The sequence below is a fragment of the Myxine glutinosa genome, chromosome 11 (genome assembly GCF_964187855.1).
Source record: "Myxine glutinosa chromosome 11, kmMyxGlut1.1, whole genome shotgun sequence".
Lineage (NCBI taxonomy): Eukaryota > Metazoa > Chordata > Myxini > Myxiniformes > Myxinidae > Myxine > Myxine glutinosa.
The window spans coordinates 108,208,667-108,227,042 of NC_136271.1; the positions used below are offsets into that span (position 1 = coordinate 108,208,667).

General features: G+C 50.1%; 1 protein-coding gene across 6 annotated transcripts in view; it reads left to right on the top strand.

Moving 5' to 3' along the window:
• The window catches only part of LRRK2 (leucine rich repeat kinase 2), a 221,783-nt gene that overhangs the window by 159,012 nt on the left and 44,395 nt on the right, over positions 1–18,376 (top strand). For all 6 annotated transcript variants that reach the window (XR_010986405.2, XR_010986404.2, XM_068131309.2 and 3 more), the window contains one exon: positions 11,868–11,968. Coding sequence is in view for 4 of the 6 variants with exons in the window: in XM_068131309.2 (XP_067987410.2) it covers positions 11,868–11,968 (101 nt within the window). In the remaining 2 variants the exon portion in view is untranslated. The remainder of the gene's footprint in view (positions 1–11,867; positions 11,969–18,376) is intronic.

The following is an 18,376-nucleotide window of genomic DNA, read 5'->3' on the forward strand; positions in this document are numbered from 1 at the left end:
TGACAGCCAGCCCCTTCGTGGTAACCCCGTGGGGCGCATGGATAATGGCGGCTAACCGAGCCGGAGGGAGGACGCACACTCCCCGCGCGCGCCGTTGTTGTAGTTGTTGTTGTAGCTGTAGTTGTTGTTGTTGTTGTTGTAGCTGTAGTTGTTGTTGTTGTTGCTGTAGTTGTTGTTGTTGTTGTTGTAGCTGTAGTTGTTGTTGTTGTTGTTGTAGCTGTAGTTGTTGTTGTTGTTGTTGTTTGGGGAAGAAGATGGGAGGAGGTATGGGAAGGTCCTAAACTCACTACTGGTGCCATATAATCACATTCTGGTGCAACGAAGAGTCATAATTAATGGAAACGAGGCCTTAACTGACATAGATTAAGAATAACTAGGAAGATGTCCGAAAGTTGTCTACGTGTGGTGCGGTGGACCTGGGCACGACATTTAATGGGGGAATAAGGGGAAGGTCGGCTCTACTGATTGTTATTTACATGCAATGGGACTAGGGAATGGGGGACTGGGGAAAGTTGGGGAGTATTGGAGAAAATAGGGGAATATTTACAAGCGGATATGGAGGCCAAATTCCATATTCGCAACATTGCACCCTTCTCTACCCTCGGGGCGTCCCGACCCGATAAATTTTTACCTACTTTAGTGTGGCACGCAATGTAGTTCCCTCTACTATTAACTCTACCCTGAGTGCGACAGTTTTACAGATATTCACAAATGAGTAAATATGTCCCCCTGCGACGTTACACCCTTCTCCTCACAGAAACACACCCACAGGATAACCGAATCCGGAAAGAATTCTCAAACTAAACATACAGCCGGTAGGGAGCATTATTTACAAGACTATGCTGCTATTTACACTACGATCCAGGACCTGTTTTTGGAGGAACACATGCAGATGTTATGCATAGAGAGAGCGCGCTTGCCAGCATCGATACACCAACCCACGAGTGCTCTGTGGCCGACGGCCTTTAATAACGTGCAGAGCACCCTTCCCGAGCATCAAAAGCACCACCCCACCACCAATCGGTGCAGTCACCATTGTTCATTGGAATAAAAATAAATTCGACAACCCCTAACCCTGCAGGTGTCTCTTGCTCTTCTTGTGGTGCACTTGGTGTTAATTAACAGTGGTTCACCTTTATGGCATAGGTGCCACGTTGACCCATAGGTCCTTCCACGGGTGGTGCTTGGCCGCAAAAGAGCTGCGGTCCATTGTGGGTGGCCACAAACATTGCGGTCCATATGGTGTATCGATCCAGGCAGCCAACAGCGAAAGTGCAGGCCCACAACGGCGTAGCCAGCACCTCTCTCTCCTCTCTCTCTACCCCAAAGCCAGATCCTCGGAGGTGGGAGACAAAAGAAGAAACAAGTGAGTAAGGTGGTAAGGGCGCAAAAGTGCACGCAATATAAGGTAATGCACACTGGGGGCACATGGGAACCAGGTGAGACAGGTACGTTCCTATCGTACGCCCCCCCCCCCCACCAGGTAACCTACATGGCCCCTCCCTTACCCCTTACTGTATCCACAAAACACAACACTACCCATAAACATCTACTTTACAAATCAACAAACATCCCTACTGTCTTCCCCGTTCCTCCCATAAACCAAATTCGTCTTCTCTCCCTCCTAACCAATCAAATTTGCCATTTTCAACTCTCATCAAAATTTGCCATCTCCAACTCAACATCATAATTTGCCATTACCAATTCATCATCAGTCCCTCCTAGGGAGGGAGAGATGGAATCACCCCAATGTCTCATCCACGTCGTGATGCGTCTCACAAATCCACACAGCGATTCATCTCCTGCAACAAAACAAAGAAAACACAGGTGTGGAGTCATCATCATCACCACCGGTAAGTGGCTGCGTATGGTGCGACAGGTTCATCAATCCTAACTATTTCCTAAATGACTTTAACAACTTTACACTACCCGGGGTCTTTCTCCGGCCAAACCATTGGCCCTCTTACACTATGGGTTCTAAAAACCAATTCCCATTGGCCAAACTGTGGTGCTCTTCAATTTGGGGTCTCACTCCCCCGATTCATCTCCCGGTGCCCTCGCACAATTTCTGGGCTGTGGCGTGTACCTCTCCCAGTGGGTCTACCCACCTGCACACCTCCACCACTGCAGTTGCCTCCGAGCTTACCTGCTCCTTGCCCTAACCTAACTACCTGGGGAAGGCCCTCTGGCACTCTCCCCACTCGGTGCCCTCTCTGGCACTGGGCTACCCGGGTCCATCCTCCGGATCCTCGGGCCCCATCCACAACTCTACCGGCTCCCAGAGCCCACCTGCGGCCTCACCTGGCCGACATCCTCACAGTGGTGGAGTGCCCAACCAACTACACACACTAACAGGCTACACGCCCAGCCATTTCCACAACACTAATGCACCCATCCACAACACCATTCTGCAACCGCACCACAAATGCCAATATCCAACCACAATTTACCTGTACCCCCTACCTAACACTTACACTACCCGCCCCGGGTACTCGTGAAAGGGGTCCACTCTTCCCCCATCCACACCTTCGCACCACGCACACCACTCCATACCACTTACTCCAACTCTCTCCACACACCTGTACTTGCACCCTGTGCTCTCACACCTGGTGCCACCTGCACCCTCCTCTCCCCAAGCGCATTCGCGCTGATCCACACACTCACTACTCATACACGGCTCCACACACCTGTCCAATTGCACACCTGTGCAATCACACCTGTTCAATTCTCACAAACACGGCATCATCTCAGCTAACTACTCCCTTCTGAAACTTGCGCTTCCCAGTCGTCCCTTTAAACTATTACGCTCCCTCGTCATTATCATCCACACTAATCTACCTGCGTCCCCACTACAGGTATCAGTCACTACCTAACCTTATCGTCACCTAATGTCAATCCTCGCTAGATCCCTACACACCATATCCTAACCCACCCGGGCTAGTTTTCACTGCCATACACCCCCATAAGCTATAGCGCATTTGCCCCACCTGTGAGGGATGGTGGATTTGCCATCCCACCACATCGGGGGTCTCTCACTACCAATTTTGCACATCAAATTTCAACAAATTAAAAATTTGCCAATCACTGCCCATCATCTGCCAATCACTACTGCCAATCCCTTGCCAATCATCAAATTTTGTTTTTCTCTGATTTTGGGTCCAAAACACTAACCTCATCACCCATTCTACTCACTAATACCTCTCGGTGCGCCAATCCCTGTCCAAAGCCCGGTTTCGTAAAGCCAAGCAATGGATGCTGGTTGTTTTGTGCCAGCGGCTGGATGCGTCCGGCATTCGGGGCAGGGACGGGGGCTTACCCGGGCCGAGATCCCACGCACCACCTCGGCGTGGAGCCATCCAATGTCCCGATCTCGACCTGCCGGCACGTCTCAACAAAACGTGGTCGCCATAACGACCCTTCCTATCGGGCTGCCCGCTCCGTCTAGTGGAGCACGGACGCGGCCGTTCAAAGCGAGGCCCGGCACGCACCGAGGGCCTGCTTCGGCTAAAAGTCGCTCTAACCTCTAACCCGTTTAATGTCGATGCTTCACCTGCATGCTTACACCCCGAAGCCCGTTCCTTGCTCACACATCCAGCCGTGCTCATGCTCCTCGTACCTTTCCTTACACACCCAGGCACACCCATTCCACTCACAACCTTGGTCACACACCTGACCACCGAACACTTTGGCACACATTCGTTGCTCGCACACCTCACCAATACACCTCTTCGCGCCCCCTCCTCGGTCACCTCCTCTGTGACAATCACAGGTGTGCCCTCATTCGCACACCCAACCACGTGCCTCACCACCAACTCCAGCGTGCATTCCCACTCACGCTCTACCATTCCAGGTGTGCATCCTTCCATCCCAGGTGTACATCCTCGCTCACCTGTCACAACCAACTCCCTCTCCTTGTCACTCTCACTACTTTCACCTCCACTCGTGACAACGCACTCACCCTTACTCTTGACAGCACACTCTTTCCTCATGCACCTGTCCGTCACACACCTTTCTCGCGCACACTCTCCCGTTACACCCTCTGTAACACTCACCACAGGTGGACACTCTTCCTTACTTCTGACAGCGCACTCTTTCCTCATGCACCTGTCCGTCACACACCTTTCTCGCGCACACTCTCCCGTTACACCCTCTGTAACACTCACCACAGGTGGACACTCTTCCTTACTTCTGACAGCGCACTCTTTCCTCATGCACCTGTCCGTCACACACCTTTCTCACGCACACTCTCCCGTTACACCCTCTGTAACACTCACCACAGGTGGACACTCTTCCTTACTTCTGACAGCGCACTCTTTCCTCATGCACCTGTCCGTCACACACCTTTCTCGCGCACACTCTTGCGCACACTCTCCCGTCACACCCTCTGCAACACTCACCACACCGCGCTTCCACGTGCTCCCTCGCACACGCGCTACGACCGACTCACTCTCGCCAGCACACTCACTCCTTGGCACACACTTTTTCCTCACACACCCCAGAGTCGGACTTTCTTGCACACCTCCATTTTCGCACACCAGACCTGTCGCACACTTCACCCACGGCCTCTCACGAACACCCGGGTCCATCTCGACCCCCAAGCTCCTTAAATCCCCTGGCGCATCATACGCACGACCATATTGGTCACCACTTACACCGGGTCCTCTTCCTCTTCGCTTCTCCTCCATCACCTGCGAATCCCTCATCCGGTTAATGAGCACATCACGATCCAAACACAGACTTTGGACCAATTCTTTTATCTCCTCTTTTATCTCTTTGTTATCCCCTCTCCGTCGCTTCTTAATTTCGCTCACCCCTTCTTCCACTTCTTCTAATTTGTGCCTCACCTCTTTTATTCCCCGGTACGTCTCCTCAAGCTCGTCCTCCAAGGCTACCTTGACCGTTTCCATGTGCGTCCTCACCTGCCGGTCCTTCGTCTCCATTACCTCTATCACCTCGTCCAACCTCGTTGTCAGTCCCTCACGTACTATCTGACATTCCCTCTTTGTCGCTATCAAGTCATCTTTTAGTTCTTTCTGTGTCGCCTTTAAACCTCCTAATACCGCAGTGTTCCTTTGAACCTGCTCCACTAACTCCGTCTGTCCCACCGTCAGCTGCTCCACCTCCTGCGTCAGGTCCTCTATGCCCCCTTGTAACTTTACAGTCCCCTTTCTCACCTCCTTTTCCATGTGCTCCTCACAGTGCCTCACCTCCTCGCGCACTCCTCCGACCTCCTCACTCACTCCTCTTCTGATCTCCTCTCCCATCACTTGCATCTCCTGCCCAGATGCCACCCTCATCTGCTCCATTTCCTCCCTGTGAGCATCCAGTTTGGTTTCTACCCCCATTCTGACCCCCTCTATCTGCTGCTCCATTTGTTTAACTTCCCTTTCCGCTTGGTCCCTCATGTCCCTCAATTTGCCTTCCATACTGTTTTCTAACCCCTCTAACCCATTTTTCACTCCCTCTATCTGATTCTCCTGGGCAGCCATTCTATTTTCTACCCCCTCTAACCCCTTTTGCATCCCTTCCATTTGATTCTCTTGAGCGGCCATTCTGTTTTCTACCCCCATTAACCCATTTCTCACCTCTTTTATCCCATTGTCTAACCCCTCAAAATTTTTGTCTACCTTCTCACCAGTACCCCTCGCTTCGTCCCTCATTACCCCCATTTGGTTTCCCAACCGCTCACTATCAGCCCTCATTCCCACCATTTGTTCCATAAGGGCCCTCATTTGCAGGAGGAAAAGGTTCGAATCCACCAGGGGCGCTGCCGCGGGCGTGGACGCCGTGGCCACCTCGTGCGTGACAACGCTATTTTGCGACCCTGCCGCCCTCACTGCTTCGCTCTCCTCCTGTCCCTCATGTCCCTCAATTTGGTCCTGGACCGACCCTGCTTCACTCTCCCCTACCGGACCCCAGCCGTCTTGATCCGCCATAGCGCGACTTGCAAAATTCGAGTTTCGTAAAACAAATCCAATTTTTTTTTTCGTTATAATTTCGTCGAGCGCAGTACGCGCTCCGAATCGATTTTCCCTCCCAAAATTTGGGCCTAACTAATTTAGTCCCGGGTCCGAATCTCACTCCTCGACACCAATTGTTACAGACACGACTTTGATGTTAAGGTGGGCCGAGCGGAATGGCCGTCGTGTCCGCACAAATTACCCGATTGTACTCGAACGTCGACGAAGCCGCGCTACGCTGGCTCAATAGGAAAGAGAAGACACCCGGCTGGGTTATAATGACACAATACGACACCAGGGGTTCAGTTCTCAAGACCTCCGGAGGAGGTTATATTAAGGCGGAAGGTTAGATTACAACTACAAGAGGTACATCATAGGAAGACAGGCACTTAGACACAACCTTATATTATTCCCGACAGACCACAGAGAAACAGGACAAAAACTGACTCACACGGGGATTGATGGCAAGGAAAGCGGGTATTCGATGGCCAGCACAAGGTGCACCTTGTGCTCAGGGACAGGATGGCGCGGCCCAAAAGATGCAGGAGGTCTCTCAGCGCTCGAGGTGGCGTCTTGTCGTCTCAAGCTGGGGGCGCATCTGACGTCACGTCCGGCAAGCGGCTGCGTATATCCGGCGGGGAGTGACACGCCCTCGGCTCGTTAGCTCCGCCCAGATGGAATCGGTCCGCCCTTCTTATTGGGTGCGGGGGGGTTTACCAGGCTCCGCCCTTGACGAGGAGCTGACAGCCAGCCCCTTCGTGGTAACCCCGTGGGGCGCATGGATAATGGCGGCTAACCGAGCCGGAGGGAGGACGCACACTCCCCGCGCGCGCCGTTGTTGTAGTTGTTGTTGTAGCTGTAGTTGTTGTTGTTGTTGTTGTAGCTGTAGTTGTTGTTGTTGTTGCTGTAGTTGTTGTTGTTGTTGTTGTAGCTGTAGTTGTTGTTGTTGTTGTTGTAGCTGTAGTTGTTGTTGTTGTTGTTGTTTGGGGAAGAAGATGGGAGGAGGTATGGGAAGGTCCTAAACTCACTACTGGTGCCATATAATCACATTCTGGTGCAACGAAGAGTCATAATTAATGGAAACGAGGCCTTAACTGACATAGATTAAGAATAACTAGGAAGATGTCCGAAAGTTGTCTACGTGTGGTGCGGTGGACCTGGGCACGACATTTAATGGGGGAATAAGGGGAAGGTCGGCTCTACTGATTGTTATTTACATGCAATGGGACTAGGGAATGGGGGACTGGGGAAAGTTGGGGAGTATTGGAGAAAATAGGGGAATATTTACAAGCGGATATGGAGGCCAAATTCCATATTCGCAACAATATGTTGTGTGCAAGAGACGAGATGGAAGGGAAGTGGTGTGAGAATGGTGAAGGGTAGGCAGGGACAGAAATACAAGTTTGTGTGGCAAGGGTGCCCGGAGGGCGTGAATGGTGTTTATGTCCTGTTTTCTGAGGAGTTTGTAGACAGTGTGGTGAGTGTGACTAGAGTGAGTGATAGGTTGATGATGGTGAAAATGATGATTGGAAAGCTCTAGGTGAACGTCATCTCGGGATATGCTCCGCAGGTTGGTCAGAGCGATGAAGAGAAGGACAAGTTCTGGTGTGCGATAGAGAAGCTGATGGAAAACGTGAAAGATGAGGAAGTTGTTGTGGTAGGAGGAGACCTAAATGGACATGTGGGAAGGAGTATAGATGGTTTTGTGGGAGTTCATGGGGGTTACGGATATGGTGTGAGAAATGGAGAAAGTGAAAGGATTTTGGAGTTTGCTGATGGGGCTGATTTGTTGATTTGTAATACTCAGTTCCAGAAAGAGGATAATAAGCTTGTTACATACACGTCAGGTGGGTCGACGACAACCGTTGACTACCTGATAGTGCGTAGGCGAGATAGGGGGCACCTCCGGGACACAAAGGTGAGGCTGTTTCACAGCACCAATTGGTTGTCTGCGACATAAAGGTGCGAGGAGAGCTCGGTGGGTGAAGTACCAACCGAGAATGAAGGTGTGGAGGTTGAAAGAGGTGACAGTAAGGGAGGCATTAAAAGAGATGCTGAGTAGGGTAGAGGATGATGTGGTTGAGCTTTAAAGTGGTTGGATGTCAATGAAAGCTAGTCTGTTTGGAGCCGTTGGTGAGGTATGTTGATGGACAAAAGGACCACCGAGGCACTCGGAAATATGGTGGTGGAATGATGAAGTTGGAAAGAGGATTGACGAGAAGAGGAAGAAGTTCAAGGAGTGGCAGAAGGCGAAGGGTACGGGAGCAGAAACAGCAGAGCATGAAAGTTATAAGGCAGCCAAGAAGGCTGCAAAGAAAGAGGTAGCAAAGGCGCAGGAGGCATGTAGGAAAATGTTCGGAGAACGCTTGGATTCGGAAGAGGGTCAGAGAGCGGTATTCAGGATTGCAAAGCAGATAGCAAAAGAGAGGTGTGATGTGATGGGGGTGAGTTTCTTGAAGGATGAAGTGGGACAAATCGTTGTGGACCCAGATGGAATTAAAGGAAGATGGAAAAGATATATGGAAATGCTGTTCAATACAGAGAATGAATGGGATGGCAACATAGAGAGTAACCCAGTTTTAGGACCGGCAGAGAAGATAACTGAGAAGGAAGTTGAGGAAGCGATAAAAGCAATGAAGAGTAGAAAAGCAGGAGGGCCGACAGGAGTTGTGGGAGATATGTTGAAGGCAGCAGGAAGTTGGGGTGTGAAGAGAATGACAGAGATCTGTAATCTGGTGGTGAAAGAAGGCCGCATTCCAGTGGATTGGGAACTGAGTACCCTCGTCCCTCTATACAAGGGGAAAGGTGACCCTCTGGAGTGTGGCTCTTACCAAGCGATAAAGTTATTGGAGCATGGAATGAAGGTATTGGAAAGGGTGTTGTAGAGGAGGATAAGGAAGAAAGTGAAGATCGACGAAATGCAGTTTGGATTTATGCCAGGAAGAGGAACGACAGATGTGCTTTTCATTGTGAGGCAGTTGCAGGAGAAGTACATGGAGAAGAGGAAGAAGTTGTTTCTTGGGTTTGTTGATCTGGAGAAAGCATTCGATAGGGCTCTACGCAAAGTATTGACATGGGCATTGAGGAAGTTAGGAGTGGAGGAATGGTTGATCAGCATAGTGATGGCAATGTACAAAAGAGCGCGCACAGCTGTAAGGATGAAGGAGGGGAACAGTGGTGAGTTTGAGGTGAAGGTGGGAGTGCATCAGGGGTCGCTACTAAGTCCACTACTATTTGTAGCTGTGATGGAGGTGCTGGCTCAGAACGTAAAGGAGGGTTTACCGTGGGAGTTGTTGTGTGCAGATGATCTGGTGTTGATTGCGGAAAGTATGGATGGACTGAAGGAAAAGATGAACAAGTGGAAGGAATGTATGGAGACAAAAGGTCTGAAGGTGAATATAGGAAAGACGAAGGTGATGGCAAGTGGTAAAGCATGTGGTGAGGTGGAAAGAACTGGGAAGTGGCCATGTGCTGTGTGCAGGAAGGGTGTCGGAGTGAACTCCATTCAATGTACAATGTGCGCTGAGTGGGTTCATCAAAAATGTAGTGGTTTGAGAGGGTCATTAACCAGTGTGGCAGCTACATTCAAATGTAAGGTGTGCACAGAGGGAGCTGCAGATGGAGGAAATGTTGAGTTGGATCTTGGAGACGGCGTGAAGCTGGAAGGTGTGAAAACATTTTGCTACCTCGGAGACATGCTGAATGAAGAAGGTGGATCAGACTCAGCAACGGTTGCTAGAGTGAGATGTGCATGGAAGAAGTTTCGGGAACTCAGTGGCGTGCCGATGAGGAGGGGAGTGTTGTTGAAGCTGAAGGGAAAGGTGTATGCTGCATGTGTGAGAAGTGTTATGATTTATGGGAGCGAGACATGGGTAATGAACGTAGAGCAGCAACGAAGGTTGGAAAGGGTGGAAATGCGAATGGTTCGATGGATGTGCAGAGTATCGTTGAGAGAGAGGAAGACAAATTATGAATTGCGAAAGATGATGGGAATAGAGCCTGTGATTGATGCTGTGAAGAGGAACAGGTTGAGATGGTTTGGTCATGTGTTGAGGAAGGATGAAAGTGACTGGTTGAGAAGAGTGATGGAAATTAATGTAGAAGGAAGTAGAGGACGGGGAAGACCGAGAAAGACTTGGCTAAAGATGGTGGAAGAAGAAATGTGGGCAAGGGGGTTAACAAGAAGAGATGCAGAAAATAGGGCAAAATGGAGAAGATTGTCATGGGGACCGCAAGGCTAACCCCCACTCTAGCAGGGAAAATGGCCTTTAAAATTCATGTTGTTGTTTGTTGTATTTCTTTCTGTAAGTGCATAGGTTAACTAGAACGGCACTCAGTCGAGAGCATACCTCTGCCTGGTTGGCCATATCACTCAATGGTGAAGAATCACTTGAAACATTCTAGTAGCCGGATCCGAATCTTCACCAAAATCCAAAATCTAATCATTTCGTCCTTGTCACATATGCTACCTCTCTGCCAAATTTCGTCCGAATCCGTCCACAACATTTTGAGATATTTTGTTCACAAACAAACAAACAAACAAACGGACATAACCTCCATCCACCTTTAGCCAATTAGCCATGATTGGGCTGACGGTCATCTCTTGAGGTTGTAGTTCAGACCTCTGCTGATTTTTGGGCTCCCTCCCCGCTCCTCCCCCTGAACCCCCCCCCCCCCCCCCCCCCAATGATCACCTGGGCCCCTGATATGAAATTGAAGACTCTAGAGCGATCCTGCGGATTATCGAGTAGAAAGGCTGTATCGGGTTTCAGAGCAATTGGTTGGCAAATAAAGGACGAGTAAGGGATCCAAAGTTTCAGGAGGTGACAACCCTACTCACCTCCTGGGAACCACCATGAAACGAAATTGAAAAATGTAAGATCGAGCCGTCTTATGGACCATAGACTAGAAGGGGCTGTATTGGGATTCAGAGAAATCATTTGGTAAATCAGGAATAAATAGGGATCCAAATTTTCAGGGGGTAACCCCCACCCCATCCCCCTGGGAGCCATGGTCCCATGATCTGAAATCGAAAAATCAAAGTCCAAGAGATTGTGCGGGCTCCTGCCTTGTGTTCATGTGTCAAGTTTCAGAACAATCATCCAGGTGATAAGGGAGGAGTAGCAAAAATAGCAAAAAGTTGATGGACAGACGGACAACTGGACGGACAGACATCCAGACATCAGGACCCATTTTATAAGTTAATCTCTTAGAGAATCAAAATGAGATGACTTAAAAAGTACCAAGTAGGTTCAAAACGATTCTTGATTGATCAAAAGGCAAATGAGATATGTAACTCCCTTACAGTCAAGATGTGTTTACATACAATGATTTTCATCTTGCAGAAACTTTATGCCATAAACTTTCGATATGTCGAGGATGGGAATGCAGATGTCCTGAAATGGCTGCATGCCCATCCTGCACAATCAAGAATCGATCAACCAACTCCAAGTTTGACTAAGTCAAACAACTTGCTGAAATGTATGCGCAAGGATAACATCAATTCTCCATCACAGCTGGATAAAAATCCTGGAATCCCCTTCAACTATTTTTAAAGGTGGACCATCAATAGAGAGACTGCAGTAGTTTAAAGAGAGCACTCGGAACTACCTATCTGTTCATGCAAATCAAGGACGATAAGAAGATGATGCCTTTAAGGCAGCAGTGCTTCCAAAATTTAAAAATAAAGATAAAATAAATTGCTGAAAAACCATTCCCAACATGCATTGTAAACGCTCAGCCTTTCTTTTTTCTGATATTTGCTTGATGTGATGCAGCCAAACTGATTATTTTAAGTTAACTTACCTGTAATATAAAGGAATTTTTATTTTCAGGTTTTTCATTTTTATTGCTCGGCACATTTTGCAGCTCAAGACATGTGCACAATCATACCTCTCTGTTTTGTAGACCCCCTTGTTTATGCTGGCTGTGCACCGTGGCCTGGCATACAGCGGCTCATCGGTGATTGCCTGCAGAAACAGCCTCAAAGCAGGCCAACGGCTGCACAGGCAGGTGGCATCCTCAAGATTGGCACAGCAACACACATCAGGAATAATATGACATGGCTCATAAAACAAATCCATGAAAGCGCTTCATTGGTAGCAGGTGAAGCACTATCTTGCAGCAACTCAACAATTATGCAATGCTAGATGGAAAACCCAGAACCAACAGGAGTCTTACCCCCTCCTCTCCCCCTACCCCCTCCTCTACCCGAGAACAATGGATTTAGATGTTTTGGATTTACTGCAGCGAAACCTTCAGATGGGACCCGTCTCCATTGATAACTTGCACGTGCATCCACTTTTTAGTGGCAAAAGGAATTACGTACAATTTTTAACGAATCATAATAAATATACACAGTGCCTTTGGAAAGTATTGTTACAGACACGACTTTGATGTTAAAGTGGGCCGAGCGGAATGGCCGTCGTGTCCGCACAAATTACCCGACTATACTCGACGTTGACGAAGTCGCGCTACGCTGGCTCAATAAGAAAAAGAAGACACCCGGCTGGGTTATAATGACACAATACGACACCAGGGGTTCAGTTCTCAAGACCTCCGGAGGAGGTTATATTAAGGCGGAAGGTTAGATTACAACTACAAGAGGGACAGCATAGAAAGACAGGCACTTAGACACACTCTTATATTAACCCTAGACAGACGACAGATAAACGGGACAACGCTGACTCACACGGGGTTTGATGGCTAGGAAAGGCAGATAGCGATGGCTCAAGGTGCACTCTTGGCTCAAAGCAGGGTACACGGTTCGGTCCAGAGATGCGGGGAGGTCTCGTCGCAGCGCTCAGAGGTGACGTTCTTTCTCAGGCCTCTCCAAACTCAGGCGCATCTGTTTCAGCGCTCGCAGGTCCGTCTTTCTCCAGCTGGGGGCGAATCTGACGTCACATCCGGCGCGTGGCCGCGTATATCCGGCGGGGAGTGACACGCCCTCGGCTCGTTAGCTCCGCCTCGTGGAATCGGCACGTTGCTTCTCATTGGGTGCGTGCGGGGGGGGTTACTGGCTCCGCCCCCGACGAGGAGCTGACAGCCAGCCCCTTCGGGGTAACCCCGTGGAGCGCATGGTCTGGAGCTAATCGAGCCGGTGTGAGGACGCATCCTCCCCCGCTCCGCCGCCATCCCCTCTGTTGTTGTTGTAATTGTTGTTGTAGTTGTTGTTATTGTTGTTGTTTGGGGAAGAAGATGGGAGGAGGTATGGGAAAGGTCCTAAACTCACTACTGATGCCATATAATCACATTCTGGTGCAACGAAGAGTCATAATTAATGGAAACGAGGCCTTAACTGACATAGATTAAGAATAACTAGGAAGATGTCCGAAAGTTGGCTACGTGTGGTGCGGTGGACCTGGGCACGACATTTAATGGGGGAATAAGGGGAAGGTCGGCTCTACTGATTGTTATTTACATGCAATGGGACTAGGGAATGGGGGATTGGGGAAAGTTGGGGAGTATTGGAGAAAATAGGGGAATATTTACAAGCGGATATGGAGGCCAAATTCCATATTCGCAACATTGCACCCTTCTCTACCCTCGGGGCGTCCCGACCCGATAAATTTTTACTTACTTTAGTGTGGCACGCAATGTAGTTCCCTCTACTATTAACTCTACCCTGAGTGCGACAGTTTTACAGATATTCACAAATGAGTAAATATGTCCCCCTGCGACGTTGCACCCTTCTCCTCACAGAAACACACCCACAGGATAACCGAATCCGGAAAGAATTCGCAAACTACACATACAGCCGGTAGGGAGCATTATTTACAAGATTACGCTGATATCTACACTACGATCCAGGACCTGTCTTTGGAGGAACACATGCAGATGTTATGCATAGAGAGAGCGCGCTTGCCAACATCGATACACCAACCCACGAGTGCTCTGTGGCCGACGGCCTTTAATAACGTGCAGAGCACCCTTTCCCAGCATCAAAAGCACCACCCCACCACACAGTCAGCACCATCCGGTGCAGTCACCATTGTTCAATGATTAAAAATAAATGCGACAACCCCTAACCCTGCAGGTGTCTCTTGCTCTTCTTGTGGTGCACTTGGTGTCAACTAAAAGTGGTTCACCTGTATGGCATAGGTGCCACGTTGACCCATAGGTCCATCCCCGGGTGGTGCTTGGCCGCAAACGAACTGCGGTCCATTGTGGGTGGCCACAAACATTGCGGTCCATATGGTGTATCGATCCCGGCAGCAAACAGCGAAAGTGCAGGCCCACAACTGCGCAGCCAGCACCTCTCTCTCCTCTCTCTCTACCCCAAAGCCAGATCCTCGGAGGTGGGAGACAAAAGAAGAAACAAGTGAGTAAGGTGGTAAGGACGCAAAAGTGCACGCAATGTAAGGTGATGCACACTGGGGGCACATGGGAACCAGGTGAGACAGGTACGTTCCTATCGTACGCCCCCCCACACCAGGTAACCTACATGGCCCCTCCCTTACCCCTTACTGTATCCACACAACACAACACTACCCATAAACATCTACTTTACAAATCAACAAACATCCCTACTGTCTTCCCCGTTCCTCCCCTATACCAAATTCGTCTTCTCTCCCTCCTAACCAATCAAATTTGCCATTTTCAACTCTCATCAAAATTTGCCATCTCCAACTCAACATCATAATTTGCCATTACCAATTCATCATCAGTCCCTCCTAGGGAGGGAGAGATGGAATCACCCCAATGTCTCATCCACGTCGTGATGCGTCTCACAAATCCACACAGCGATTCATCTCCTGCAACAAAACAAAGAAAACACAGGTGTGGAGTCATCATCATCACCACAGGTAAGTGGCTGCGTATGGTGCGACAGGTTCATCAATCCTAACTATCTCCTAAATGACTTTAACAACTTTACACTACCCGGGGTCTTTCTCCGGCCAAACCATTGGCCCTCTTACACTATGGGTTCTAAAAACCAATTCCCATTGGCCAAACTGTGGTGCGCTTCAATTTGGGGTCTCACTCCCCCGATTCATCTCCCGGTGCCCTCGTACAATTTCTGGGCTGTGGCGTGTACCTCTCCCAGTGGGTCTACCCACCTGCACACCTCCACCACTGCAGTTGCCTCCGAGCTTACCTGCTCCTTACCCTAACCTAACTACCAGGGGAAGGCCCTCTGGCACTCTCCCCACTCGGTGCCCTCTCTGGCACTGGGCTACCCGGGTCCATCCTCCGGATCCTCGGGCCCCATCCACAACTCTACCGGCTCCCAGAGCCCACCTGCGGCCTCACCTGGCCGACATCCTCACAGTGGTGGAGTGCCCAACCAACTACACACACTAACAGGCTACACGCCCCGCCATTTCCACAACACTAATGCACCCATTCACAACACCATTCTGCAACCGCACCACAAATGCCAATATCCAACCACAACTTACCTATACCCTCTACCTAACACTTACACTACCCGCCCCGGGTATTCGTGAAAGGGGTCCACTCTTCCCCCATCCACACCTTCGCACCATGCACACCACTCCGTACCACTTACTCCAACTCTCTCCACACACCTGTACTTGCACACCTGTGCTCTCACACTTGGTGCCACCTGCACCCTTCTCTCCCCAAGCGCATTCGCGCTGATCCACACACTCACTACTCATACACTGCTCCACACTCCTGTCCAATTGCACACCTGTGCAATCACACCTGTTCCATCCTCCCACACACGGCATCATCTCAGCTAACTACTCCCTTCTGAAACTTGCGCTTCCCAGTCGTCCCTTTAAACTATTGCGCTCCCTCGTCATTATCATCCACACTAATCTACCTGCGTCCCTACTACAGGTATCAGTCACTAACTAAACTTAACGTTACCTAATGTCAATCTCTTCTAGATCCCTACAATATAACCTAACCCACCCGGGCTAGTTTTCACTGCCATACACCCCATAAACTATAGCTCCTTTGCCCCCACGTGGGAAGGATGGTGGATTTGCCATCCCACCACATCGGGGGTCTCTCACTACTAATTTTGCACATCAAATTTCAATAAATCAAAAATTTGCCAATCACTGCCCATCATCTGCCAATCACTACTGCCAATCCCTTGCCAATCATCAAATTTTGTTTTTCTCTAATTTTGGGTCCAAAACACTAACCTCATCACCCAGTCTACTCACTACTGCCTCTCGGTGCGCCAATTCCTGTCCAAAGCCTGGCTTCGTAAAGCCAAGCAATGGATGCTGGTTGTTTTGTGCCAGCGGCTGGATGCGTCCGGCATTCGGTGCAGGGACGGGGGCTTACCCGTGCCGAGATCCCACGCACCACCTCGGCGTGGAGCCATCCAATGCCCCGATCTCGACCTGCCGGCACGTCTCACCAAAAAGTGGTCGCCATGACGACCCTTTCTATCGGGCTGCCAGCTCCGCCTAGTGGAGCCTGGACGCGGCCGTTCAAAGCGAGGCCCGGCACGCACCGAGGGCCCGATTCGGCTATAAGTCGTTCTAAACTCTACCCCGTCTAACGTCGATGCTTCACCTGGACGCTTACACCCCGCAGCCCGTTCCTTGCTCACACATCCAGCCGTGCCCATGCTCCTCGTACCTTTCCTTACACACCCAGGTACACTCATTCCACTCACAGCCTTGGTCACACACCTGACCACCGAACACCTTGGCACACATTCGTTGCTCGCACACCTCACCAAAACACCTCTTCGCGCCCCCTCCTCAGTCACCTCCTCTGTGACAATCACAGGTGTGCTCTCATTCGCACACCCAACCACGTGCCTCACCACCAACTCCAGCGTGCATTCCCACTCACGCTCTACCATTCCAGGTGTGCATCCTTCCATCCCAGGTGTACATCCTCGCTCACCTGTCACAACTAACTCACGCTCCTTATCACTCTCACTACTCTCACCTCCACTCGTGACAACGCACTCACCCTTACTCTTGACAGCACACTCTTTCCCCATGCACCCGTCCGTCACACACCTTTCTCGCGCACACTCTCCCGTTACACCCTCTGTAACACTCACCACAGGTGGACACTCTTCCTTACTTCTGACAGCGCACTCTTTCCTCATGCACCTGTCCGTCACACACCTTTCTCGCGCACACTCCTGCGCACACTCTCCCGTCACACCCTCTGTAACACTCACCACAGGTGGACACTCTTCCTTACTTCTGACAGCGCACTCTTTCCTCACACACCCCAGAGTCGGACTTTCTTGCACACCTCCATTTTCGCACACCAGACCTGTCGCACACTTCACCAACGGCCTCTCACGAACACCCGGGTCTATCTCGACCCCCAAGCTTCTTAAATCCCCTGGCGCATCATACGCACGACCATATTGGTCACCACTTACACCGGGTCCTCTTCCTCTTCGCTTCTCCTCCATCACCTGCGAATCCCTCATCCGGTTAATGAGCACATCACGATCCAAACACAGACTTTGGACCAATTCTTTTATCTCCTCTTTTATCTCTTTGTTATCCCCTCTCCGTCGCTTCTTAATTTCGCTCACCCCTTCTTCCACTTCTTCTAATTTGTGCCTCACCTCTTTTATTCCCCGGTACGTCTCCTCAAGCTCGTCCTCCAAGGCTACCTTGACCGTTTCCATGTGCGTCCTCACCTGCCGGTCCTTCGTCTCCATTACCTCTATCACCTCGTCCAACCTCGTTGTCAGTCCCTCACGTACCATCTGACATTCCCTCTTTGTCGCTATCAAGTCGTTTTTTATGTCGTTTTGTGTCGCTGTTAACCCTCCTAATACCGCAGTGTTCCTTTGAACCTGCTCCACTAACTCCGTTTGTCCCACCGTCAGCTGCTCCACCTCATGCGTCAGGTCCTCTATGCCCCCTTGTAACTTTACAGTCCCCTTTCTCACCTCCTTCTCCATGTGCTCCTTACAGTGCCTCACCTCCTCGCGCACTCCTCCGACCTCCTCACTCACTCCTCCTCTGATCTCTTCTCCCATCACTTGCATCTCCTGCCCAGATGCCACCCTCATCTGCTCCATTTCCTCCCTGTGAGCATCCAGTTTGGTTTCTACCCCCATTCTGACCCCCTCTATCTGCTGCTCCATTTGTTTAACTTCCCTTTCCGCTTGGTCCCTCATGTCCCTCAATTTGCCTTCCATACTGTTTTCTAACCCCTCTAACCCATTTTTCACTCCCTCTATCTGATTCTCCTGGGCAGCCATTCTATTTTCTACCCCCATTAACCCATTTTTCACTTCTTTTATCCCGTTGTCTAACCCCTCAAAATTATTGTCTATCTTCCCAAATTTCTTGTCTAACTCCTCAAAATTATTGTCTAACCCCTCACTGGTACCCCTCGCTTCGTCCCTCATTACCCCCAATTGCTCACTCCGAGCCCTCGCTTCGTCCCTCATTACCCCCAATTGCTCACTCCGAGCCCTCGCTTCGTCCCTCATTACCCCCAAT